Below are 27,115 nucleotides of genomic sequence, written 5' to 3'. Positions count from 1 at the left end.
AGTTTATAAAGTTTCATAAAAAAAGAAGAGTTTTAAGTCTAATCTTAAATGAAATGTGGCTTGAGATTTGTATAACTGAACTATTAAAACACGACTATTCTGAATGTTACTTGAGTATGCTTGACTTTTAATTAATTATCTTCAGCTGATTAGCTCTGTCTGCTGCGCTCAAGCTGTCACACCAATCTGGAGAAATGGCAACGAGTCATTATTCAATTCTCTCTCGTCTTCAGGACTCAGACTGTGAAACGGGAAGCAAACTTTGTTTTGAGTCTGAAAACCTTCTCGTGTTTTCTGATTGTGTGTGAGTGTGTGTGTGTTTGTGTGTTTGTGTGTTTAGTCCCCATTGCCGTATTTGATCACAAATACCTCCACAACTATTAAACTGACATTACAGTTTGTTTCAGACATTTTTGTGCCATCCGGGATGATTCGCAATTACTGTGATGATCCCCTCGCCATCAAGCACAATCATTATGTTTCAAAGTTATTGTCATATGCACAGCAGAGAAACATGTTTCCCTGTTCAATGAAATGTGTCCTTTACTGTCAACAACAGATGTCAAACAGAAAAATACACATATAAAATAGATAAGTAAAAGAAATAATCATTTAAAAACAATTTTTAAAAAATTGAGAAATACAGTAGAAATACTAGATATGTAAATAATAAATATACATTTGAAAAAAGAATCTGAGCTCCAATAAGCTATGTAGATATTACACAATTTGCTACATCAGTGTTTGTAATATCTCTGTTATCGTATCAACATTATCTGGTGTCTTTATGTGTACCACGAAGGAAAAATGAGATCTAATGCTTTTCAGTCGTCATCAACAGCCTCAGCATCTCGCATGTTTATGAAAGACTGAGTACATTTCAAAAAGCCCTGAACTCCAGCAATGCTATGAAGAGTTCCCTGCAGCGTGACATACATCCTGCTGTTTTATTTATGAAGAACGGCGCAGACGCATTTAAACCTCAGGCCTTCATGTGCAAACACAGTACATTCAGGTGACCTGATTGCCAAGTCACATATTCACTCTCGTAAAATTAAAATTGGGTATTTATATTAATCCTGACCTAATAAATCCAAAGTGATGCATAAAACCAGCTGACAAGTCCCGTCCAGAGTCTTGTAGCTGTGATTGGCCCACATTAAAAGCATTCACTTTTTTTTCATCAAATACATTCTATATAAACCGCGGATTACTCGCCGGTGTATAATGGACTAATTCATTTTTCATCGAGTTGACAGATTTGACAGGAGAAAGTGGATGATTGGATGGAGTAGCTTGTCTGATCAATTTTAATTGTGCTGATAAATGGTGCGTGTGCTGCACCAAATATCTGCAGTCATCTCAGTGCACCGTGGATAAATGTCAACAGCAGTGATGAATTAAAAAGGCAATGTAAGCAGATTTTTTTTTTTCATTTACGCCAAAGGCTGAGGTGAGATCAAAATAAATGTCAAATGCATTTTAAGCAGGAAATCTCTTCTCTGAAAAAAAGAAAAAAGTATCAAATCCTCAGGCACCATAAACTTCGAGGAACATAAAACAGTTTCGGAGGCAAGAGTGATTTCTGAGTAAAACATAAACACAGCCCGCCTGCATCTGAAATGGAGATTACTGCTCTGCACTCGGCAGGATGTTGGTGAGGCAAATTCTGTCCTACTGCTGCCATTCATTCGATTGTATTTGTGACCCTTGATGTAATAAATACTTTCTTAACTGGTGGCTGACAAAGGGAAAAGTGTACCAGAGGCTGTATGTGAGAAAATAAGCAACTAAGTCACTTAAGATATATGTCTTGATGCATTCTCAATCATCCAGGAAAGTAAATCTCCAAAAGTTGAATCTGTTCATCTGGACGTAGCGTTTTGTGGGAGAAACGTTTCGTCACTCATCCAAGTGACTTCTTCAGTCTCAGCTGACTGCAGGTTTCCCCAAACCTTATAAACAGTACATTTGCATAATGACTGAAACCAGCCCACTGAAGGAACAATGGGCTGTGAGGTCAGTTCCTTAATCATAATTATGCAAATTCCCATGACCATTGATCAACAATCACTGACCAAAACCCACTGATCAATGGCCATGAGTACCATTCACAGAGAGTTGGGGAATGGCTGCAATCACAGCATTGTAAGATGGCGAAAGATGTACCCTTAGGCCCCCTCCTCGATTCAGAGATGGTCTTTCCCTTTTCACGTAAATGGCCTCCTTGACTCCACGCTCAAACCAGCGTTCTTCCCTGTCCAGGATGTGTACATCCTCATCCTTGAAAGAGTGTCCTCTGGCCTGTAGGTGTAAATAAACTGCAGAGTCCTGGCCTGATGAGGTAGCTCTTCTGTGTTGTGCCATCCGCTTCGCTAGAGGTTGTTTGGTTTCCCCGATGTATAAATCCTGGCAATCCTCCTGGCACTTAACAGCATACACTATGTTACTCTGTTTGTGTCGGGGGACCCGATCCTTGGGGTGGACCAGTTTTTGGCGCAGCGTATTTTGGGGTTTAAAAGCCACAGACACACGGTGTTTAGAAAAAATGCGTCTCAACTGTTCCAATACTCCTGACACATATGGGATGACTACAGGTTTTCGCCTGGGCAGCGGTTGTCCTTCTCTCGTGGATCGGCTGGAGCTTTCTTTAGGTGCCTTCCCAGCTTTGACAAAAGTCCAGCTGGGATAACCACATTTACTCAGGGCGATGCTGAGAGTGGTCCTGTTGCTGAGGACAGTGCAGTCAGTGCAGTCAGCTGAGACTGCTGAGACTGAAGCTGAAGCTGAGACTGAAGAAGTCACTTGGATGAGTGACGAAACGTTTCTCCCACAAAACGCTACGTCCAGATGAACAGATTCAACTTTTGGACACTTAAGATATAAGTTTTTATTGCCAAATCTGCAAGGTGCTCTACTACCAGACTCAAATCTGGTGACTCATTTCAGTGAGCTTGTTCAATTTGGGGTTTCATGTTCTTTGCTAGAATTGCACTTTATGATAACCTAGATATGTAAAAAGTAATATAGCACATGATGTAGGTCCGATGGCCTTAAGATACTATTTGAGGCGCAGACGGATTGACCTTATGTCCACTAGTGATGTTTTTGTGCAACTCACTGAGTGGATTCTTCAAAATAATACTTTTTCAGGACAAACTAAGTCAGGAAATGGTGACAGCTATGGATGGATGTTTTCCATCTACTGTACATATCTATTATTAGGAAAATGGCAGAAACTTAACATTTTTCCAAACAAAAAACTGTGCGGTGCAGAAGACACACCGATGATATGTTTGTATTTCTCAGGCACAGAAAACCCCTGAATGAAAATCTGAAGCTTGGATTATTACCTACAGGCCATTAACTTTTTGGATGGATTTCAGAGGACAATGAAGGATTCCTGCAAACCTGAATCATCAGAAATAGGACTATCTGAAACCCCATAACATGCAGACAGTTTTCATTACCTTCTCATTAAGAAAATCTCTTTTAGGATGTGAGACTGAGACATTGTGATCAGGACTCCCGAGTCCAGTCTATGACAGCAGCATTTCGCACAGACATAAATCTCAGGTGTTCACACTGGCTTATAACAAAGTTTTATCACTCGAGAGAAGCAAATTGACCAGCTCTAAACCACAGCAAGTGCAAGCTCATAAACCTTACTTTGCCGCATGCTACAGCATCAAAAACATTAGAAAGAAAAAAATGGGAAACTGCTGAGAGTAATAATACTTTATGAGAGATTTTTACTGAACTCCCAGGAATCCGCTTCAGAAGCACGCCAACAATCAAGGACAAACTAGTCTGCAGGTCTCTTTCTGCTCCAAACCAGAAAATTGGAAGTTGTTGTTGTTGTAATTGCAATTAATGTGAGAACCTGATGAAAACTGACAATTTTAAAGATGTGTTTATTATTAAAATCTGCCCTAGCACCAGTTTACAAACTGCTGATTAGTTTATTCTTAGTTTGTTCCCAGAGTCTCTCAGTTCTCCCTGGATGACTCCATCAGGGTTTGTTTTGTGCCTGTTTGTTTTTGTTAGTGTCCATGGGCGGGACCCATTTAAAAATACGGTAAAAAACAAAAACATGATCCAAAATCAGGTCATTTAAAAAGGTAGTCTAGTAGTTTATGTCATGGTCCGTGGGAGCAGTATCCGGGGAGCGTTCGGGTTGCCTCGGTGGCCACGCCCTCGGGTTGGACCATCAGCATCACACCTGTATTCCATCCCAGCCAATTGCAGCAGGACTATTTCACCCAGTGCGGACGGCTGCTCCACGCCAGTCCGTTAGTCACTCTTGGTGGTAGCTTGGGTCTCCTAAGCTCTGAGTTTATTCAGGTATTGTGTTACCTGTGTTAATATTACGCCCTCCTGCCTGTTCAGCGTGCGAGAGAACTCCCTCAGTCTCCATCTTTCCCTGCTAGGATTTTCCCACGGACACCCTCCCCTCCGAGCCCCACGGTCTGACTCTGATTGTAAGCCGCAGCATTCTAATTCTTGTTTAGTTTTGACTCTCCGTTCTCCTGCGTCCGAGTAATTGTTTCCCCTTTCTGTTGCATCTTCCCACGATCCCGATCACGGCTTCCCAGGGCATTTCAGTTCCCGGTTTCCTCGGCTTGAGTTATATTCTCGTTCCCTTGGTTGTTCCTGGTCATTTATGTTAAAGAAATAAATCTGTACATAGTTCCCGTGAATTTCGTATTGAGTTTGCTTTTGGGTCCCATCTGTGCGTGTAAACCTTGGTTCTTGACAGTTTAATCCATTTAAAATATTTCTCTAGCTGGGCCCACGTCCCCATTTTAGGTTTGACAGCATTTTTTAGTAGATGAAGGCGAATGGCTTAAAGATGAATTGAGCTGCGGTTTGGGGAAGGCCTCTGAGGGGACTTGCGGCAGCTCCCAGGCCTGGCAGATCCCCATGTACTAATGAGAAGTGAAGAAGTGAAAGAACTGAAAAGCGGAGGTTGGGGCATGAAAACGAGAACGAACAGCTTGTAGAACTGGGTTGTCATATATAGATGAGAACCGGAAAGGGCGTGTTCGAAGACGTGGTCACGCTCCTAAAATTCAGATAATTTATCTCCAAGTAAACTTTTCCTTATTTTTCCCAACTTTGTGATTTCAGGTAACAAGCAGGCAGAAACAGTAAGGCAGCCTGTGGGATTACATCAGAGAACAGATGAGAAAAAAGAAACCAGTGTATGATAGAAAGCTACTGAATCATGTAAAAGTGACAAAGGGCAGCAAAGATGTGAGTATGTAGACAAACAGATGAAGCTAATGAGATTTCTACACATACAGAAAAAATCGCTTGTTTCTAAAGGTTATAATGTATCAATAGAAACATATTTTTACCTATTACAAGAGCAGAACTGAAAATTATTATGCTCATTAAAGAAGCATTACAAATTATCCTGTTGACTAGACTATCAACATCCTTTTTCTCCCTCCTGCCTTATCTCCCCCCTTCTTCCTCCCTGTCCTCCTCCATATGTCCCTTCATCCCTCACTCCCTCCATCTTCTTCTTTATCTACTCATTGTGTTCTTAATGTTAATGTTGCTCATTTTTTCTTTATTTTTGTGTATATTTATTGCATTTTGCTTGATGGTTGTGGGATTTCTGCTGACTGTACAACAAATTGCCCTTTAAGGACAAAGATTTCCTTTATCCTTGACCCCCTAACTTTCTCATTCTTCTCAATCGTCCTTTCTCGCTTCTTCTTATCTCCCTCCCTCCCTATCTTCCTCTTTCCTTCCCTTTCTCCCTCATCTTTTTCTACAGTTCTTCACTTGCTGTCTTCCTACCTAGCTCCCTCCCTGTTCAACCCTATCTCTTTCCATCCTTTTTCCCTTAATTTTCTTCCATCTGCATCCCTCTTAGTCTTCTTCCCTATCTCCCTCACTGCCTTTCTACCCCCATTTATTCTGTCCCTATCTCATTCCTTACCTATTTTCCCCCCTTCCTCTCAATCTTCCTCTATCCCAATGTTCCTCCCGCTATATCTTCTTCCCTTCCTCCCTCTGTATCTTCCTTTATCTGCCCCAACTCCCTCCAAATCTCCCGCTTTTGCTCCCTATCTTATGCCCTCCCTCTCTCTGTTTTGCTTTCTCCCTCTCTTCCTTTCTTACTCACTCCCTAGCTATTTCCCTCTCTTTCTTCCTAATTATTTTCCTCAGTTGCTTCCTTTCTCCCGACCTATCTTTCTCCCTCCATCCCCAAGTTCAGCCCTATCTCTCTGTCACAGTCCTGGTTCGTATGACCCAGCGCTTTGTGTTTTCTTGTATTTTGATATTCACTGTTTATAGTTAGTCCTTTTGGCATTAGATCCTGGGTTCCTTAGTTGTAGTTATTGTTCATTGTTTAGTAGGTCTCCTTTGGGTCATCTTCCCATGTGTTAAAGTTCCCCTTGTTGTTTATTGTGTCTTATCTGTCTGGTCTGCCTGGTTAATGCTGTCATGTTCATCCTGGTCAGCTGTTTTTCTCATGTGTCTCCACTTCCCCTGATCACCTGATGTGTGTATTTATGTCCTTTGTCTCTTACTGTTCATTGTCAGGACGTCTGCCAATTTCCCTCATGTCATCTAGTCACAGTTCCAGTGACAGTCTGAGTCATAGTCGTTGTTTTACCTTTTGTTATCATAGTCAGTCATAGTTTCGTCACAGTTTTTCATAGTTATTCTTGGTGTTTCATAGTTTCATGTTTTCAGCCAAAATAAAGGCTTGCCTTCTGTTTGCAAACCAGCTCCTTCCTCCAGTGTCTGCTTTTGGGTCCGCTCTAACAAACACACCGGCGCACCCCGCCGTGACACTCTCGGCCGTCCTTTCTCTGTATCTTCATCCCTACCTTCCTTCCTTGAGCCCTATGTTCCTTCCAATCTATCTTCATCGCTCTGTTTCTCCCTTTCTTCTTCCCTCCTTCCTATCTCCTTCTCAGCTACCCTATCTTCTTCTCTCCCTCATTTTTCCCTCACCTCCTATCTTCCTCCTGAGGTTCCTCCCTCATTATCTTCTTCAGTACCTTCCTATCTTCTTCCCTATCTCCTGTGTTCAACCCTATCTCCCTCCCTGCCTATTTTTCCCCCATTTTATTCCCTCCCCATCTCTCCTTACCTCTTTTTCCCTCCCTTCCATCTTTTTCTCTTATTTCCTCCTCACTTCCTCTGTCTTATTCTTTATCGTTCTTCCTCAGTTCCAATGTTCCTCCTTCCCTTCTGCCTTCTCTCCTTCTCGCTTTGTCTCCCTTTAATCCTTTCTTTCTCTCTCCCTTTCTTAAATGGTAAAATGGTAAATGGCCTGTATTTATATAGCGCTTTTCTAGTCCCTAAGGACCCCAAAGCGCTTTACATATCCAGTCACTCACCCATTCACACACACATTCACACACTGGTGATGGCAAGCTACGTTGTAGCCACAGCCACCCTGGGGCGCACTGACAGAGGCGAGGCTGCCGGACACTGGCGCCACCGGGCCCTCTGACCACCACCAGTAGGCAACGGGTGAAGTGTCTTGCCCAAGGACACAACAACCGAGACTGTCCGAGCCGGGGCTCGAACCTGCAACCTTCTGATTACAAGGCGAACTCCCAACTCTTGAGCCACTATCGCCCGATTCCTATCTTCTTCCATATGTTCCTACCATGTTGCTAAATTTTGCTTTTTCTCTATATTTATTGCCTTTTGCTTGATGGTTTTGTGATTTTTGCTCACTGTACAACAAATTCCCCTGTACTAATATTGAAGATATCCTTGAGGGGTGATTAGGTCCCAGGGAACAAGGGAGCGAGAGACACAGCGGGGAGAGAGGGTGAGCGAGGGAAAAGGAGGGAGACAGTGAGAGAGGGACAAGGAGGGGAAGAGAGAGAGAAAGGGAGTGAGGGACGAGGAGGGAGAGGGAGAGGGAGACATGATGGGCTGGGGAGGACATACATGAACGCACATGGCAGACAGGGGAGACGAGCCACAACAACAAGACTGGGACCTGGAGACCGAGGGGCAAAAGGATGAGAACACAAAGGGAACCCAATAGTCAACCATAAACTGCAAAGACAAGAAAAACTCCAAGCATAGAAAGAACTAAACTCAAGGCTAAACTGTAAAGTTTGAACTTAAACCAGCTTTTTAAAATTAGAGTCACAAAAAACACTGTATACTCAAACTGCTGGGTCACGAGACTCAACGCCCTGACACAGCTTCAGGTTTCTGGGCACCGTCATCTCAGCTGATCTCATCTGGACCCACAACACCAACACCCAACAGCAACTACACTTACTCTGTGTCCTAAGGAAGAATAGCCTGGACCAGAAGCTGCTGCTGGCCTTCAGGACCCACAGCTGAGAAGAACAGGTGTCCCCTTGCATCCTGCCCACCCTCTATTTGACCTGCTGCCCTCCATACAGCACCTCAGGTCAATCATGTCCCACACCTCCAGACTCACAAACAGCTTCTTCCCCTGGGCCATTTGGACTGCAAACAACCCGTCCTCTAATGTGTGCTTTTCTATTGTGAGACTTCCTCTTGTTTTCTATTCCTGTTCTCTTACTATTTAAAATTGATATTTTATTCCTGCACAGTTAGCGTGGAGCACCCCAACTTTTTCCAGTCTAATCTCCCTCCTTCCCTGACTTTCTCCTCTTTTTCCTTTTCATCCCTATCCTCACTCCCTGTCTTCATGCTTGTTTCCTTCCCTTTCTTCTTTCCTCGTTCTCTCTCCGTCTTTCTGTCCCTCCTTTTCCCACATGTTCCATGTATCTCCCTCCTTCCCAGGTTCTTCCCTATACCTTTTCCTTCCTAACATCCACCCTATCTCCTCTCTCCCTATCTTCTCCCCTATATCCCTCCCTTTCTTTCAGCCAGGTCTGACTACAACATAGTTTATTATTGTGTTAGAGTGGCAGATTCTCCAGTGATGGGGGGGGGGAAGCAATATTTCAAACCAAAATAGGAAATACATATCCATATATGCACCTATAAATGACCAAACATGTCTAACAGGATGACAGGAAATCTCTCACATCCCAATTTCAAAGCCAAAATTTGCTGTGAATCATCCTCAGCTCCTTACGATCTTTTTTTTTTCAGTTGGGTCAGGCATTATCAGATTCTCCTCAAAGCTGGACTCTTCTTCTCTCTACTATAGCATAACACCAACTCTTACTTTGAAACTTCACAAAGAAGAAACGTTTTAATATCGCAGGAACCACTTTCTGTGTTTTTATTATTATAAAACAGGCTCTAAAAGTTAACCTGTCCTTTACTGTTTGATTTAGTTTAAGAGAGAGAGGTTAGGAAACGGCAAATTCAAATTGTAAATAACATTGGAAAGGCAACTGGAGGACATGGAAAGGAAAGGTCACGGTAAGGTGTATTCACATCTTGTGAAGAGGGCTTTCCAAACTGGGTCACGTTTAAACTTAACTGTAAATTGTGATGTCCTTTTAGTCTGCTGTCTGTGCAGCTGAGGTCAGTAATTTTCCTAAACTGCAGACATCGTCTTCTCACCCTTCTATCAGCCCTTCTTGCTCTGGGTTCTTGCAAACTGAATTAGCTACCTTAATTTAAAAAATAAATTAAAATAAAATAAAATAAATCCAAATCCAAATCTGTCTGTCAACACCTCTGCCCAGCTAAAGACAAGCCATCAAAATCCACCAGAGAAGTCTGTGTTTAAATACCAGCAGACCAGCAGTGGTTTTATTTCATTTATAATTTAAGAATATTGACCTTGTTTAAAATGTAAATGCAAAAAACAGTAAAGTATACCTGATACATTTTTATGTTATTTCATATTAAATATTGAAGTTAAATTGCAAAGCTGCTCAAATGGTGCTAAGTGAAATGGGGACTTAAATTTTAAACCTTTTGACTTTGAGTTTCTTAAAACTAAAATTTAAAAAAGTGGGACTCTGGGGCCTATTCATTTAGAAAAATACAACATTTTTGTAAATGTGGTTATACACTGTAGTTTATAATTGAACTGGTTAAATTTGAATGAAGTTCATAAATGTTACATTGACAGCAGTAATAAATAGACTGAAATACTGCAGATTAAATTGGAATTAAATTAATTTAATGGGAAAAACACAACAAAATAAAATCCTCTGGGTCCAGGACCAGGAGAGTCAGGAACACACACTGAAATATAGCATTTTATGATTTAATAAATAATTGTGCAATAAAATGGGTAAATCAATTAACAGATTTTTTTTTTTTTTTTTTTTTTACATTTCCGCCGTTTATTTAGACATTAATGTCTTCTGTTGCACAGTTATGGTCCTCCATGTACAAAATCCCGAATTAGATTCTCTAACGCCTACACAGCATTATTGTAGATACAGGCATTTCAATATTCCTCAGTCACAATAATAACTCTATTTTAACAGACATTTAAGCATGTCATGTCACGGATACCAAACAAGAGAAAAGTAGATTAAACAGCTCAGCGCTCAGTCATGAGCCCTGCAGGTGATTTTTAACCCGTGTTATGGCTGCTGACATTTATGTGAGACAGAGCGGTGACTCTGTCAGAGTGAAATTCCCATTTTCTCTCTCTGCCTCACTTCATCTGTATAAAGCCACCATATCTAATCCATTATGCACTCTTACACCAATGTTTTTCTGTCCCACAAAACCAACTGCACTCATCTAATCAGATAATCTGCAACCCATCGTAACCCTGGGAAGCGATAGTGAAACAGGGGTGCACGGTTATTCGCAGAGACCCCTGGATGGTTGGACTGTGTCGCTGTCAGGCTGACTCAGTCTGATGTTCCTGAAGTCGAGGATTCCGAAATGACAAAGGGATTGTGTGGAGTGATGCTTCACATCATCTGTCATCTCACTCAGTGTTTGTTCAGTGAGTTGGTATCTCAAGGGTTGGCGCTATGAATTGTGGGGTTGTTTTAACACAGCACGTCACGACCAAACACACAGTCGCTGCATGTTTTACAGTTCATGCCTTTATCTGTTGGCTCCATTATGACTAGAAGTGTCAGTCTTTCTTTGGGATGAAATAACTCAAAACCTACTGGATGGATTGTCTTGAAAATTGTATGCAGAACACTTGCGATGTCCACTGGATAATTCTGATATCCTTACTTTTCTTCTACTGCCACATTTTTGGTCCCCTCTCTCTTTAGAAAAATGCAAATGCCTTAATAAAGCTTGTATGTAATCCTGCACCTCTGCTTTAGTTAATTTAATCTATACAGAAGTTAGTCCCTGCAACCACTTTTAGCTGCTTGCTGGTATGGTGAAGGACACTACCCTAGTCAACAGTGAGAGGAGAGGAAAACTTGGTCCTTAATTTTGAACTAGAATATATGAAACACCACTGTGGTGGACTGGCGCCCTGTGTACATCTCCCCTCGCCCTTGGCAGCTGTTTTCCCATTGCACTACAACTATACGGTCGGAAATATGCAAACTTTCCTGCCCAGCTCTGCACCGCTCAGTGAGCTGCATACTTAGTTAACCTCATCCTGCAACTCCCTCTTTCAGCCGGCTCATGCTCAGCTAATTCAGCATACCTTTGATCACTCACTCACACTTACCTTCTGCAAACCACAATCTCTGGGCAACCCTAATTAAATATAATTAAACCGCAAACCTGGTAATAAACTGTTCTCATCTGTACCCCAATCTGCTTTTGGATCCCTTTGGCTGTCTGTGACAGTTCCAGGATAAAGCTTGCATGCTTTTTGTGGTACTTAAAAGCAAAATAACCATAATTAATCTTATTAAAGACAAATATGTGCAGCAAAAAAAAAAATAGATTAAAAAAAAAGCTTGTTATGTCTCCACTAAACCAGCTAATTATAAAAGAGCCTCTTCTCCTCTCTCGTGGCTTTCCATCCACACTAAGCCAGAATTAATCACAGCCTGAGAAACAATGCTTTTCAAACCACTCCCTGTCGAGAGCATCTTGTTGTGAGGGGGGGGGGGGGGGGGGGGGGGGATCTACTGTTGATAAGGCGATTAAAGTAAAGTTCTGAGTAAAAACAATGGTTACATAGTAGATACAAGCTTGCAGTTAACTACCTGCTGGGGTTTTGCTGGAAATAAAGGATTTATACAAGGACTAAATTGTTATCAAGGATTAGGAAAATGCATTCTCCAAGATTGCGGATATTTCTCACTGATTATAGACAAAACTGGATCTCTCAAATTTAAATCTGGTGAGAGGGAAATGTCTTTTTAAGCACACTGTATGTGGGAGGATCGTCGTCAGGTTTACACAGAGAGGTCTAATCCTTACAGAACAAAGAGAACAGTTACAAAATAATTCAGTTTCATGGCAAAGAACGAACAAACCCAAACCGCAGTCCTATCTGTTTTCTCAGCTGCAGCATTGTTGACAGTCAAGAAGAGAATAGCTGAAGGGAGACCTGATTTAATTACTGAATTTCAGGTGCAGAGCAAAAATGTTCTAGCAGCTTGTAGGGTTGAATTTAAATCAACTTGCTACAATATAAAGCGGCAGGTAAATTCATTAAAAGTCAGACATATCTAATATTAGAGTGCACTCTTTCCCGTTGGTTGTACCTGTACCACATATTGAAGGCTCCATACAGAAGCTCTATGAAGCTGTAAAGGTGCAGTGAGAGGATGCCAAAATGGGAACCAAATGTGCTAAAATTGCTGCTTTTCTAAAGACTTGGTGCACGATGACAGTGTGAATTAGGACAGTGGCATATCCTGACACAGTGACAGCACGTGGGCTTACTATAGACAGGAAACAACAGATGTGGGTGCTTTGAAGTGCACCCACTGCCAATACTACATTATAGCAATTTAGTAATGAAATGCATGAATCCACTCAAATATTTATGTATGTAAGTACAAATTTACTTTATTTATAACCACTCCGTACTTCTACACCACTAATTTGCAGAGTTTTGCAATATGAAGTGTCTTAGATTAAAAGGGAAAGACCAGCTTGGAACTGAGCAGGAGGCCTAAGGGTACGTTTTTTGCCATCTTACAATGCTGTGATTGCAGCCATTCCCCAACTCTTTGTAAATGGTACTCATGGCCATTGATCAATGGTCTTTGATTAGTGGTTGTTGATCAATGGTCATGACAATTTGCATATTAATGATCAAGAAACTGACCTCTCAGCCAATTGTTCATTCAGTGGTGCTAGTTTCAGTCATTGTGCAAATGTACTGTTTATAAGATTGGGGAAACCTGCAGTCAGCTGAGACTGAAGGAGTCACTTGGATGAGTGACGAAACGTTTCTCCCACTGAAAATGCTACGTCCAGATGAACAGAATCAACCTTTTGTCTTAAGGTTACAGATGTGGATTGTTTCGGTATAAACGCACTATATCAGATAAAAGTATTGGACCACACCTCTTAATCTTCTAATTCTGGTGTTTCCCATCCCATTACCACCTTCTAAAGAGCTTATCAATTTGAGCGTGGTACTGTAACAGGAAAAGTAAATAGAAAAGCCAGATTGTGAAATGACCTCCGACCTAGATTTTCTATGATCAGCTGTAAGTGATATTATTGCAAAGTGGAAATGTTTAGAAAAGACAGCAAAAGTGACAAACCACGTAGAGGTAAATGGCGGGGTGGCCAAGTGCTGAGCTGCAGAGTAGTAAAACTCCCCAATGCTTTGCTGACTCAACTGCAGAGCTCCTAACTTCCACTGGCATTAACATCAGCACAAAACCTGTGCACTGGGAGCTTCATTTCATAGGTTTTGAAGGCTGAACTGCTCCTGTAGGTGGAATGTGTAGGTTTGCCCACTGTTTTTGACCATGTAGTGTAAAAAAATTTTTTAATCCATTTTACTTAAAAAGTGAGTGGTTCATCATTTACAGTTAGCTCCATAATTTCTGGGACAAATCTTTGGCACAATCTTTGCAGTTTTGCCTCTGCAAACCACCACAATGGATTTGAAACCAAACAACCAACATGTGATTGAAGTGCAGACTGCAGGATTTAATTCAACAGATTAAAGATTTTTGCATTAACTGTTTAGGAATTTCAATCATTTTTACACACAGTCCCCCATTTTCAGAGGCTCAAAATGAATGCAACAAGTGACTGACCAGCAGTTTCATGGCCAGAATGTGTCTATTCCCTCATGGAATTTCATGATTATTGAAGCAGACATGATATCTGAAGTGTTGACTTTGTGTTGTACAGATTTTCAGTGTAATTTGAAATATGAGGCCCAAAGACATGTTGGTGCAATTGGCCATTGGACTGAAAAAACAAAATAAACTAATCAGGAACAAATTTAAGAGTGGCCAAATCAATAATCTGGTTCATTCTTGAAAGCATTTAATGCACTGACCAGCCCAACAACATCAAGCCCCGAAAGACCAAAGAAGACAATTAAAGTGAATAATGGCTTATTTCCATGGTTAAGAAAAACAACTTCAAAACCTCTAACCAAGTCAAGAACACTCTCAAGGAGGCATGTGCATTAAAGTGTACAATCAAGGGACACCTTTATAAAAAGAAACAGAGGGCCAGGAGGGCCAGGTTACATTCTGACAGAAACCATCTGAAAGAGCCTGCACAGATCTGAAAAACATCTTGTAACAGAATAATGGGAAGAGAAAAGTATGGAGAAGATCATAAACAGCTTATAATCTGAAGGATCCAACATTATCTGTCAAATATCATGGATGTGATATTATATCATGGTTATGCATTGAGCTGGTGATGATGTGAATGCTGATAGAAGTAGCAGGATGAAATCTGAAGTGTGCAGGGCTCTACTCTTTGTTCTGATTCAGCCAAAAGCCTGGTAGAGGAAATATAGTATTTAGTGCTGGAATCTACAACAGAAACAGTCACAAAGATTTTCATCAAAGTATTAAAAACAATCTTTATATTTAACATGCTCCTAGGTGAGAAAACCCTTTTTTCGGCTGTAAAAGGGTAAATTGTCTACTCTGGGTTGGAGAGTTCAAGTACTTCAAGGTCAAAGGAGGCATTTGACTGGGATGCTTCCTGGGCACCTCCTAAATGCAGACCCAGGATGGATAAATGGATCCCCACTCTCTACGACAGCTCACTTTTCACTGCCGTTAAGTGTGGCCATTTGGAACAGTATGAAAACCTTTTGATTTTCAACAAGCTCTGACAGAGTGTGATACAAGTTACTTCAAGCATGACACTGCCGTTAGCTGCAGCTTACAACTTACAATCCTGTCCTGTCCATGTTTCTCACAGGACTGTCAGAAGACTGCAGACTCTTCATTCTGTTCCATATTTTTTTTCCACAGGCCTTTTTAACAGGTCCTTTGAACTGTATATGCACCAAGTTTTATATTAAGTTGTTTACCTCAAGCTGTTTTGTGTTCCTCATACATGTTGTGTTGCTTCCAAGTTCAAATTAAACTTTTGCTGTCTCTCAAGTGGTGCAATAATAATTCCCATAAGAGAGTTCCCGCTTGGAAGTGTTCAAACTTAGATCTCTGGGCTTGAGTCATACAGACACTTAGAGCAATGTGACAACTGGGTTGGATGATTGTGAAAAGATTTCATTTTTAGCCTGAGATTAGAGGTGTCAATGAAAGAGGCACAATTATGTGATCTATGTTAAGGATTTTTGCATTTGTCCTCATTCATTCATGTAACAAAAGCCAGAGCGAGTGCAGCCAAAACCCCAAATTATGGAAACTTATACTGTTTCTGACATCTTTGTGTTCAACTGCGGGGGGAATTGCAAACAATCATCTCAGAAGCTGAAATGTTTTATTCCCCAGTGCTTCTAGAGTTCTATAAACTGCTAGAGTTTACAATTAACTGAAATGTCAAGAGGTTGATGATTCATTTTAAACATTTCCTTTCAGATCAAAAGGGTTTTAACCCACACTGAGCAGGGATCTATTCTTAGGCTTTGATTAACAGACATCTCCAGAGTATTATACACTTAGCCATGAATGTCACCCCATTTAGGATTAACAGTGACGTATGAAATAACTTTGGACACAAATGAGCATTTCCAGAGCAGCGCTGAGGCAGCGACTCAATAACATCTTCATTTATTATACAGCATGAATTGAACTGACTTCTCAGTGTTATTAATGTTAATGTTTATTGTGCAAACAGATGTTTTTTGGTTTGTTTGTTTGTTTGTGTCTTTGTCTTTTTGGATGACTGTACACATATGGTTGATTATGATCACATGATCTTATTTTGCAATAGAAACCTCTGACTTACTACTTCTAGAGCAGGACACACTGGAGTATATTTATGAAGAACAAGTACTTTTGGCCCCACATATGGTTATTTTAGAAAACATGAGTGTCATGGTCCTGGGTCTGTTGGTTTCTGTGTCTTCCCCGTGGTCTACGTTTAGTTACTCTTGTCTCAGTGTTTCTTGTTCCCTCTGTTCCCCTGGCCAGTAATGTCTCCATGTCTCAGTGTCTAGTCCTGTCTCTGTTTTCATTCCCCCAGTCATAGTCTTAAAGTGTCTTGTCTGCATTTCGATAGTCCTTATCCCATGTTCAGTATCTTTAGTTTTGCTTCCCATTTGTCACATTATGTGTGACTATTCCCAGCTGTGCTCTCCTCCTGTGTTTCTTTCCCTCATTACTTCCTTGTGTATTTAAGCCCTGTGTTTTCCTCTGTCTGTTGTTGCGTTGTGCCCTCTTTGCTGTGTGTTTCCTCTGTGTTCTTAGTTTTCTTTGGGAAGCTAGAAAACTGAGACAGTCTTTAGTTCTTAGTTTCGGTTTGATTATTGTGAGTTTATTTTATGGATTATTTTTCCCAGCAAATAAAGCTGCCACTTTCAGTTTACTTTCCCGTGTACGAGTTCTGCATTTGGGTCTTTCATCCTGCTTTCCACACAGCTTACCATGACAATGAGTGTATTCATTGTTATGAGATTGCTTTTAAAAGCGACTTGAAAATTAATCTATTGATTGAACACACTTTTTTTTTTTCTGGGTGACATATAACAATGCTTGCCGTATGTCTGAGTGTGGTTGTGTAAGGAGTATGTTGTGGCAGTGGCAAAAGTTATTCCCTTAAAAGCAACAGTTCTAATTCTTAGGGATGGGAATCTTGTAGAGAACCGGTTCCCAGTAGTTCATTTCCTTGGAATTGTTATTCTGCTTGTCTACTCATCCTGTTTATTGGTTCCCACTGCACTTGTGCTACAATCAGCTGATTTTACTTAGTGTGTGGGGGAGGAAATTGGTGATGCAGCGTGGATATGGACATTTTATTGATATTTCATTGCACTATAAGACAAGAGCGAAATGTTAAACGGAAAACTGCATCCAGGACAATAACAGCTGCGTTATGTTGCTAACACAACTTTGGTTCTTTGTACGCATCTCCACAGACAGCATGCTAATGCTAAGCTAGCCAGTAACCCAGAATGAAGTTAAAGCTAGGTGAATGCCTAACCCAGCCCAACAGCCAGACCCTAAACTTCAGCAGGTAGCAAACTGAAGCTTGGCTGCAGCCCGCATTTCTACCTGTTCATGTTTCAAAAAGTAGAATCACTCTGGCGACCGTGTATTCAATGGGATACGGATTTGTGTGTGAGAACTTGAAGCCTTTAGGTTTTTATTGTTAAATGGTTCATATTGTTAAATTAGGAGTCAATGCATTTCAGGTCATTTTTACAGAGAAATGCAAATGTAGTGTAATGAGTAGTAATGAGTAGTTATTTCTCCTTGGAGTACATAAGAATCAATCAGAATCAATAAGGAATCAAATCGATAAGCGATGTCGATAATAAAATTTGAATCACTAAATTTCCATCCCTACTAATCCCACATCAGACTTATAGTTTTTTTATTTTCTGTATTTGTATTGCTGTATTTTGTAATTATACTGATTATGTTCAATATTAGATCATCTTCACCAATATATTTACCAAAGATTCAAAATGTGCAGAAGGTTCATTGTTAAGTATTCTGAAACTGAAATTCAGTATAGCATCATCAGTTGCAAACAGTCAGTTCATTTATGAAAATTATGAGAGAAATGAATGGTAAATGGACCGATTCTTATATAGCGCTTTTCTACTCTCCTGGAGTGCTCAAAGCACTCTATACAACACACCGCATTCACCCATACACACCAGCACTGTTGTCCATGCTTTGTCAGTGCTTTCTAACTAACATACATTCATGCATCGGAGAGCAAGTGGGGGTTAGTATCTTGCCCAAGGATATTTGGCATGCAGACTGGGGGAGCCGGGAATTGAACCACCAACCTTCCAATCAGCAGATGATATGCATATATGTACATATGTATTTGTTTATATAGTTTTTCAGTAAAATCATATTTGTCATTTCAATCTCACAAGCAACTCATTTAATGCCTGACAAGCTTTGAAAAAAGAAATAATAAGGAAATAATGAGGATAATAATGAGGACTGCTAGAATGCCGGATGATGCAGCTAACTTGGTGTCACTTGAATGAATTCAATCTTTTGAGAGATCCTCTGTTGTGCTGACTTAGAGATGCATAAAAGACTGACATATATTTGATGCCCTTGCTACAGCATTTGAAGATATCTTCTTTTTCTTTCAACTGCTCTCTTTAGGAGTCGCCACAGCGGATAATCTGCCTCCATCTCACCCTATCCCCAGCATCTTTTTCTGTCACACCAACCCTCCGCATGTTTTCCTTCACTACATCAATGAAACTTCTCTGTGGTTTTCCTCTTTAACTCCCTTTCTGGCAGCTCCATCCTTAACATCCTTTGTCCAGTATATCCACCATCTCTCCTCTGCGCATGTTTAAACCATCTCAGCCTTGCCTGTCTAACCTAATCAGTCCACTGTCCCTCAGATGTATGCATTTCTAATTCTGTCCATTTTAGTCATTCAGAATGAAAACCTTTACATCTTCAGCTTGGCTTCCTGTCTTTTTTAGTGCCGACATCTCCAAATCATAGCAGGTCTCACAACAATCTTGTAAACCTTCCTTTAACACTCTTGCTGATATCACTGTTACGCCTGTCTCCCTCTCACTCTCACACATATTCTGTCTTGCTTCTACTGACTTTCATTCCTCTTCTTTCCAGTGCATTTAATGCATTGTTACCTGTTGAAGATGCTGCTGGGCTGAAATCAGCATTCACTCAGCTTTAACATCACTCTTTAACTGTTGGTTTTAGCATGCTGTCTGTGCAGATGCTTGCACATAGCCAATGCTGGATTACCAGTATAATCTATTTGTCTTACCCTGGTCACAAATCCCCCTCTTGTCCTTATGTGCAACAAAAATAAAAGTAATCTTCATATCAAAAATGTAAATGTTTTGCCATTTTCCTCCTCCCTGCACATGAACCAAAATCACCTGATTGTTGTGAAAGTGTCCAGAAAGAAAAGGGCATATTTAATTGTTTTCTCTTTCAATGTGTTGTTTATGCAAATAAATAATGCATTATAATGCTGCATAACCCCCCAAAAAACTTAATATGATTACAGAAATCAGTTGCTGTGTGGAATGTTTCACCAAATGCTCCAAAGGACCTCTCCGGGGGAGAAGAACGAAGAGAACATGAACGAAAAAAAACCCTCAAACATTAATGACGCTTCAGAAGATAAAAGTAACGCAGCAATGGAAATTACATAAGTATTGTATTTTAGATGATGGCGCGGTCCTTGATCCTATCATTTCCAACAGCATCAAAAGTGCACCTGCCTACCCCATTAACCTTTTCTCAACAGCTGAGTGTTGTTGCATCAGCATGCTAACATACTCAAAATGACAAGCTGTAAATTAGAAAGCTCTTATTTATGTTTGGACAAATATACATTTTCCCGTGATGATGGGACAGAAAGTTAGAGTATTGTTAAAATTTAAATTCTATAGTAATCAACAGTATTTTTTTTAAAGATTTTAAAGGTCCGTAAACTTGAAGGACTTATCTTTCTATGTAGACTAAAACAAGAGACAAAACAGTTCAATTCACAGATGAGAGCATGTAAATGGGCACTCTGGACAAAATGTCACAGTGTTCTGTGCCGGGACCAGTATCCTTTACATCATACATGTTTCCATAGGGAAATTTTATTAGAAAACACTGCATACATTTTCCTTGCTATGCAGATGATATCCAGCTATATCCGAATGAAGCCGGGGGCATTGTAGAGAAACTTGAGGTTAGTATCTTACCCAGTGATATCTGACATGCAGACTGGAGCAGCCAGGGATTCGTAGATGACCTGCTCTACCACCTGAGCCACAACCAACTTTGATTGTGTTATTCCCATATTAATTTTTCTTCATTGGCTCCCTGTAAAAGCCAGAATTGAATTTAAAGTGCTTCTCCTTACATAAAAAGTCTAAATAATCAGGCCCTGTCAGATCCTAAAGACCTCATAGTACCACATTATCACACTACAGCACTTCACTCTCAGATTGCTGGCGTACTTGTGATTTCTAGAGTTTCTGACAGTAAAATGGGAGGCAGAGCCTTCAGCTATCAGGGCCATTTCTGTGCAACCAGCTCCCAATTTGGATTTAGAAGACAGACACGTTTCTATGTGATAAAACCTATACTTGGCTGGATCATAGCTGATTATAGGTTCAGACTGCTGCAGGACTTCAGGCGATGCACAGAGCACTTCTTTGCAACTAACAAATTAAACTGTCAATACAAATAAGTGTTAACAGGCATTAGATGGAATCAAACCATCACTTTCAAATTTGTAGCTAATGGCGTCACATTTCAAACTGGTACAGGTCATGTAACATCTGTTTGGGCCCTTTACCACTAGGAGTGAGCCGCTGATAAGGTTCAAATCTGCATGCCTCTTTGGGTTCTGTCTCTGCATGATAACACATGTCATCTGCACAGTTGCTGTTATGCAAATGGGGCACAAACACACATTTTATCAACAGACATTTATCTCAGTAATGAGCAGCAGATGACAACTTTGCACCGATGTGTTGTGCCATTTAACCGTTAATTAAGATCAAATTAGTTTGGAAATGTTAAAGTTCATCACTCTCACAGAAGGGAACTTTTAGGTTGTTGTTGTATTAGGGTAGTATCTGATGAAATGTCTGCTATGGAGACATTAAAGTGCACGGGGAGATGGAAGTTCATTAATTTAAAAAAATGAATAAATAATAATAATGAGTGAGTCACATTCGAAGAATGAGCAGGTGAGGCCTCACCAGGAGGAAGAAAAGGTGACAAGAGTGAGAAAAAGGTCATTATGGAGATAAAGTAGTGCACCAACACAAATTTCCAGTGTTAGCATTTTCAGCCTTTTAAAATAAGTTCAATTTAACACAGCTGAACTGCTACAAATAAACAGACTACAGTTTTAATGTCTACGTTACTTTGATGTACTTCTTCTTAATATACTATCACATGACAAACAGTAACATTTACATAAGTAAAAGTAGGAATATCATATTATATGGAGGGGTAAAAAACTAAAGATGTTCTTGCATTCTAATGCAGTAGAATGAGCAAGGAACACAAAATGTACCTGAAAGCTGTACAGACAATATAAGTGAATTAATTGTCACTATTTTAAATGTATTGTGTTCTCACTGCAGCAACTGTACAGAATTTCCAAAGTATTCTAGCCGCTTATGTATTTTTTATCCTATATTATAATTCGATTTTAATCACAGAGGCAGATTCTATATTGTTTTGTCTGTTTTGTCACTTTAAATGCGTACAGTCCTTTCTGTTGCTAATTCTATTGCATTAGACATATGAACTTTTACCACCCATTACTGTGATCGTTTTCCGAAAGAAAGCATCTACGGAAGCTTAAATGGATGGTTGATAAGGTTAAAAAGTAAAATTGGGTTAATCAGCTGATCCTTTCAGACCTTTTTAAAACCATGGCCTCTCCTCAGAGGTTGAACTGTGTAGTTGCTGTGATGGTCGCTGGTACATTTTCTGTCACATTGTCTTTAAGGTTTTTTAAGCATATTTTCCTCAATGAATAATTATTTGAATAAATGAAAAACCTTTGATTTTATTCATTTCTTCATTTTTTACGGGCAAAGATTTTTCTTTTTTCTTTTTTTTTTTTTGCATGTTGAAAGCAAATTGCCTCTCACAAAGACGCAAATATCACAGCAAAAGGAAGAAGACATCCAACCAAACCAGCTGAAACTGCAAAGAGCTGAAACTTTAACCTGCGCCGTTCCTCTGTGAGCGTAAAAACGCGTTTTGTTGTACCTTTCACTCCCCGGCCCATCTCAAAACTCCTTTTTTTTAGTTCAGCCCACATTCCAGTCTATTAAAATCCTCTCCCAGTGCGCCAACGTTTCTTGCTTATCTCTTGAAGTGTTTGCGTGTTTGCAGAAACACAAAGCAGCATCACACACTCACACACCCGCGCGCGAACCCACCGCTGTGGTCGGTCTGGTTTTGCGCCTCGCTCCTCCTCGTCTGGCTACATATCTCACGAGCCCTCAGGTGCTGGGAGATGATGGCGCAGTCCGGATGAATTGCTTCGGCCTGAAAATAAGATCCAACTAAGTTATCTGCAGGAAAGCAGACACATGTGCAGAAGCTGATTTTCTTTCGCTTGGAGCCTGATGGAGTTATGGTGCCAATCGGTGCAGCAATTTTTGGGGGGTCGGGGGGCGACTTGGAAGTGAAATGCAGTTTATTAAACAAACATCAACAACAGACATAGTTTTAGAGCAGATAACGAGCCTGCACTCTAGAAAGGATAAACGACATTTACGCGTGAGTTCCCTGATGTTTACAAGTTAATTCAAGTTGACATTTTGAGCCAGAATTAGAATCATATTAAAGAACAGGTCCCGTTTTTTGGTAATTCATTCTCCGATCTATATGACAACATCACTGTATCCCCCACCACCACCACCACCACCACACACACGTTTTCCCTGCTGATTTGCTCTTTGATTGATAAAGACGCAGGTTGATGGATGCCGGTCGCGAGCCTCGCTAATTAGCGCCTCCAGCTTAATGAGGACATTTGCTGTTCAGGTCTGCTGCATGCCCCGAAGAGAGAGCGAGAAAGAAGGCAGAGGACAATGTGAAAAGGGGTATTAAAGTAAAGATGTCATTAGGGCGTAATTGAGAAGATCGTTTTCTAATTAAAAGCGTTTTTGCGTGTTAAATGCTCACACCAAAGGGACTTTGTTTCACTTTGAGCAGCTTTTAATCACTTCGTGGATAACGGCACCTCGGCGCAGACAGGAAGATTCTGCGGCGAGTGCGCATAAATAAAAGAATCAAAATGCCACTCACCACGGGGCTGGACAACATCTGGAGATAAAAGATGAGGACAACAAATTTCCCCTGTCGTCCTTTCAAACCCTTACAGTTCATTTCCATGTTCTTATCTGTCTTCTTCATATCCCTCACCGGATGCCGATGAGAGCGCAAATCCAGGTTTATTTGTTCTTTTTTTCCGCCTCTTCAAGCCTGACTTCTTCTTTATAGCCTCGGTGCGAGCATGTACTCTGTCAACCTATTTCTCCCTGCCAGCTGGAAACTTGAGGGAGAGGAAAGCTTCTCTCTCTCTCTCTCTCGCTCTCTGTCTCTCTCTCTCTCTCTCTCTTGCTGTGTGCAGATGAATGAATATCGCCATTCAGAGACATGGGAGTGGGGGTGCGAGATATTAAAAATAAATAAATAAAAAGAAGAAGAACAAGACAAAGAAACAGCCAATGGCCTATTTTCAAGTCACGTTTTTATATTTTGTAAATGTTTATGACTAAGATGCCAAAAGTCAGCCTAAATGTGTCAAAAAAAAAAAAGCTTGTACACAGGCTAATAGGCATATCATTTAATTATTAACAGAAGACATCATGACCTACTAAACGACGTTCATTATTAGATGGCGCCTGTGTGTAGGGGCGAGTACAAGTGTCAAGCATTTAGAAATTTACTAGTCACACATTTTAATAACAATTGTGATGCTCACACAAAAATGATGACGCATTCTAATCAAAATAAGCAGTATGTAACCGTACGTATTCTTATATTAGCATAGGTGCCATGCCATTTCAGCTTGTTTGGGCATTTGATGGATGGATAGCAATAAATATTGCTAAATATTGCTAAATTGCTTTCATGGTAAGGGTTGGGTTTAGCATTTTTCAGAAGAAGGAACACAAAAATACTGCACTTATGTTTTTACGGTTGAGTAGTATACACAAATGGGGGTTTGGGCACTCTGATTTGGAGCTATATAAAACTGTAGAGCCAGTTTACTTATTGTTAATCCAGTTGTACCAAAACTGATTTACGCAGAGGGTGTTCACGTAAAGCTGCTTCATGCAAGAAAGCAGAAATTTGACAAATATGTTACTGACTATACATGAGAATTGAAAATAAAATGAATTAGTCTCCTTTTGTTTTTCTTGGAGAAAACACTGGTGCTCTGCTTATGTCCGCTGACTGGTTGGTTAACAACTTAAAACTGGACACGCTCGCTCAGTAGCTTTTTAAATGATAAGTGCAACAGACTTTAGAAGCACATTGGAAGCAAAGCATAAAAAATTGTACATGAGTCTGAAAGAAGGAGCTGGTTGGGGTGGTCCCTGATGAGTGCTGTCAGGTGGCTGCTGGCAGAAATTCTCTGCTGCTGCTCTTTGATGTGTGAAATCTAAATGGCAAACGCAGTAAAGTGGTCTTTGGAGCTGTGGCATTCCCCATCCTTACAGAGAGGTACTTTGCAATAAGCAAAATGTCAAAAACAAAAGTAAAAATAAAAACCAGAACTTTGCCTGTATTCTATCAAATACAATAAAACATTTGTTTCATCTCATCAGTGTTACATTTTAAGGTTACAGCTCTACAGGGTTCTACTGATTCTGGACTTGTGAGCCAGGGAGTCATAGTTCCCATATTTAGAAAGTCTCTGGTATCAGAGCTTCTGGAAGCTGTGAAAATGGTGATAACTGTGCTATTACCTGAGGCTGGAGGGCTGAATATCTTTTTAAACAATGAGCAGTTTGATTTGAGTATATCTGAAATTACTAGAGGTGTGCCAACAGTTGTTAAATATGAGTAATTCACAGTTAGCCTGATGTGAGAGACAGCCATCAGCTTGTTAAGCTGTTTCTACTTGCTTCTCTGATCTGGCGTTACAGTCGCTGTTGATCATGGTCCCAGCAGGCCTGCACCTTTCACTTCCTGTCTCTCTCATCTCCTGCTATCTCTTTTGCTGTCATGTGGAGTAGAGTCAGGCCTTGGTGTCCTGCCCTCAATCCAGCCACCATACCTGTCAATCGTCCATCCAGCCATTTTCCTCTATTTATCCAATTCAGGGTCACAGGCAAGCTGGAGCCTGTCCCACTTGGGGCAAGAGGCGGGGTACACCCTGGACAGGTGGCCAGATCCTTCACTCTTCACCTGGTTGTTGTCACCTTTGCAGCAGTAACTTGAATTTCAACTCATGAGTAGTTCTTGAGTGGGGCGACCGTGGCTCAGGGGATTGGGAAGCTCAGCTGTAACCGGAAGGTTGCCGGTCCGATCCCCCTGCTCTCTCTGTCCTGGTCGTTGTGTCCTTGGGCAAGACACTTTACCCTACCACCTACTGGTGTTGGCCAGAGGGGCCGATAGTGCGATATGGCAGCCTCGCTTCTGTCAGTCTGCCCCAGGGCAGCTGTGGCTACAACTGTAGCTTGCCTCCACCTGTGTGTGAATGTGAGAGTGAATGAATAGTGGAATTGTAAAGCGCTTTGGGTGCCTAGAAAAGCGCTATATAAATGCAATCCAATCCATTATTGAGTGTACCTTCTGTTTCCTGACCTTGTTCTCACACCAAGCTTGGACTCAAGTCACTTGCAAGACTTTCATGTTGTTGATCTGCAGAGGAAGGATTTTTCTGCAAATCCGAGCTGCTTTTATCTCCTTCAAACTCACCTGCCTGCCCACTCTCCTCTGGCACGGCCTTCTGGAAACCAACTGCCAATCATAAAGAAAACAAAAGTAGGGATTCAAGTCAAGTTTGTTAACAATTCTGGCGAAATAATCTGCTGCAAACATATTTACCTGCCGTTTCCTCTCTGGAAGTTCCCCATGCTCAAAAAATGACTCACATGATCTTTGCCCGAAAATCCTGTTAGAATAAAAGTTATTAAAAATATGTTTTTCATTACAACTCTGTCATCAATTTCCAAAGTAGAGGAGACTGAAAATTTTCATGCCTAATTATTAGAGTTAAAGATGAGCAAAAAAAAATCCAAGTTGACACACACACTGGTTTGAATACAAAGTTTTTGGATGAAGAAACCGGATGGGGCAGCAGTAGTGTTAGCTTTCACCTGACAATTTGCTAAGGTAGTGTGTTAATGTTTTCACTTGTGTTGCTTGCTGTGTTTTGAAATGACCACATAGTAAATCTGGGGCTAAGTGGGAAGATAAATCTGGCCTCGGAGCTGCTCTGAGCAGGAATTCATGGTGTTCTTTGTTGGGGAAAAAGAAGCACAGTAAAAGTGCAATAAAGATGTTCCTTCAGAAAATAATGCTCATCTCCCTCTCACAACAACAGGTCAACACTATCACCCTAAGTGGTAAACCACACTAAGTCTCATTCTGTCGCTGCTTTCTTCCTGTTTAAAGCGAGACATATGTTTTATCAATTTAAACTGCATCAAAACAGGCTTTGAACAAAAGCGAGTTAATACGCAGAGTACTGAGAGTCTCACTATCATCCATGATTTGATTCCTTTGATGAGAGTATATAAATGAATGCAAGGTTAGTTCTGATGCATTACATGATCATGTTCTGTTTAGAAAGAGTGACATATATAATTTGGCAGAGTATGAATGTATCAATTTACTGTAAAGGACTGCAAAATGTGGCTGCAATTAAAGAACAGCTGTTAAAGTACCCAGAATGATTTTGAGAAATTAACTGACTGAACTCAAGTGTTACCATATTTGTGCCTGTAAACAATGCAGTCTATACTGGAACGCTCAAGGTGGTTTTCAAATGGGGTCACCCTATACAGTTTTCAGGTGTGAATGTGGAGCAGTGCAGTGCTAAAAAAGCCAAAGCCTCCCCTAAAGAGTAGCTTTCCAAGAACAGGAATATAGGTTTCAGCCTTGAAGTGCTTTCAGAGCGACCGAGTGATTAATCTATCGAACATTTCACTGCAACCAGAGCTCCTATCAAACAATAGAGGGGCGTCGTGAAGGTTCTCATCTTTCTC

At 40.7% G+C, this 27,115-nt stretch overlaps 1 protein-coding gene across 1 annotated transcript in view; it reads right to left on the bottom strand.

Annotated features, from left to right (window-relative positions):
* Positions 1–23,462, bottom strand: part of ghrhra (growth hormone releasing hormone receptor a) — a 52,424-nt gene extending 28,962 nt beyond the window's left edge. The window contains exons 1-2 of the mRNA XM_013270932.3: positions 23,199–23,462; positions 22,325–22,433 (exon numbers count right to left, since the gene is read on the bottom strand). Of these exons, the coding sequence (XP_013126386.2) occupies positions 22,325–22,433; positions 23,199–23,306 (217 nt within the window). The 5' untranslated portion in view covers positions 23,307–23,462. The remainder of the gene's footprint in view (positions 1–22,324; positions 22,434–23,198) is intronic.
* Between the last annotated feature and the right edge of the window lie 3,653 nt (positions 23,463–27,115).

This window comes from Oreochromis niloticus, linkage group LG18 (genome assembly GCF_001858045.2).
Source record: "Oreochromis niloticus isolate F11D_XX linkage group LG18, O_niloticus_UMD_NMBU, whole genome shotgun sequence".
Lineage (NCBI taxonomy): Eukaryota > Metazoa > Chordata > Actinopteri > Cichliformes > Cichlidae > Oreochromis > Oreochromis niloticus.
This window is presented reverse-complemented; position numbering and strand designations above follow the sequence as displayed.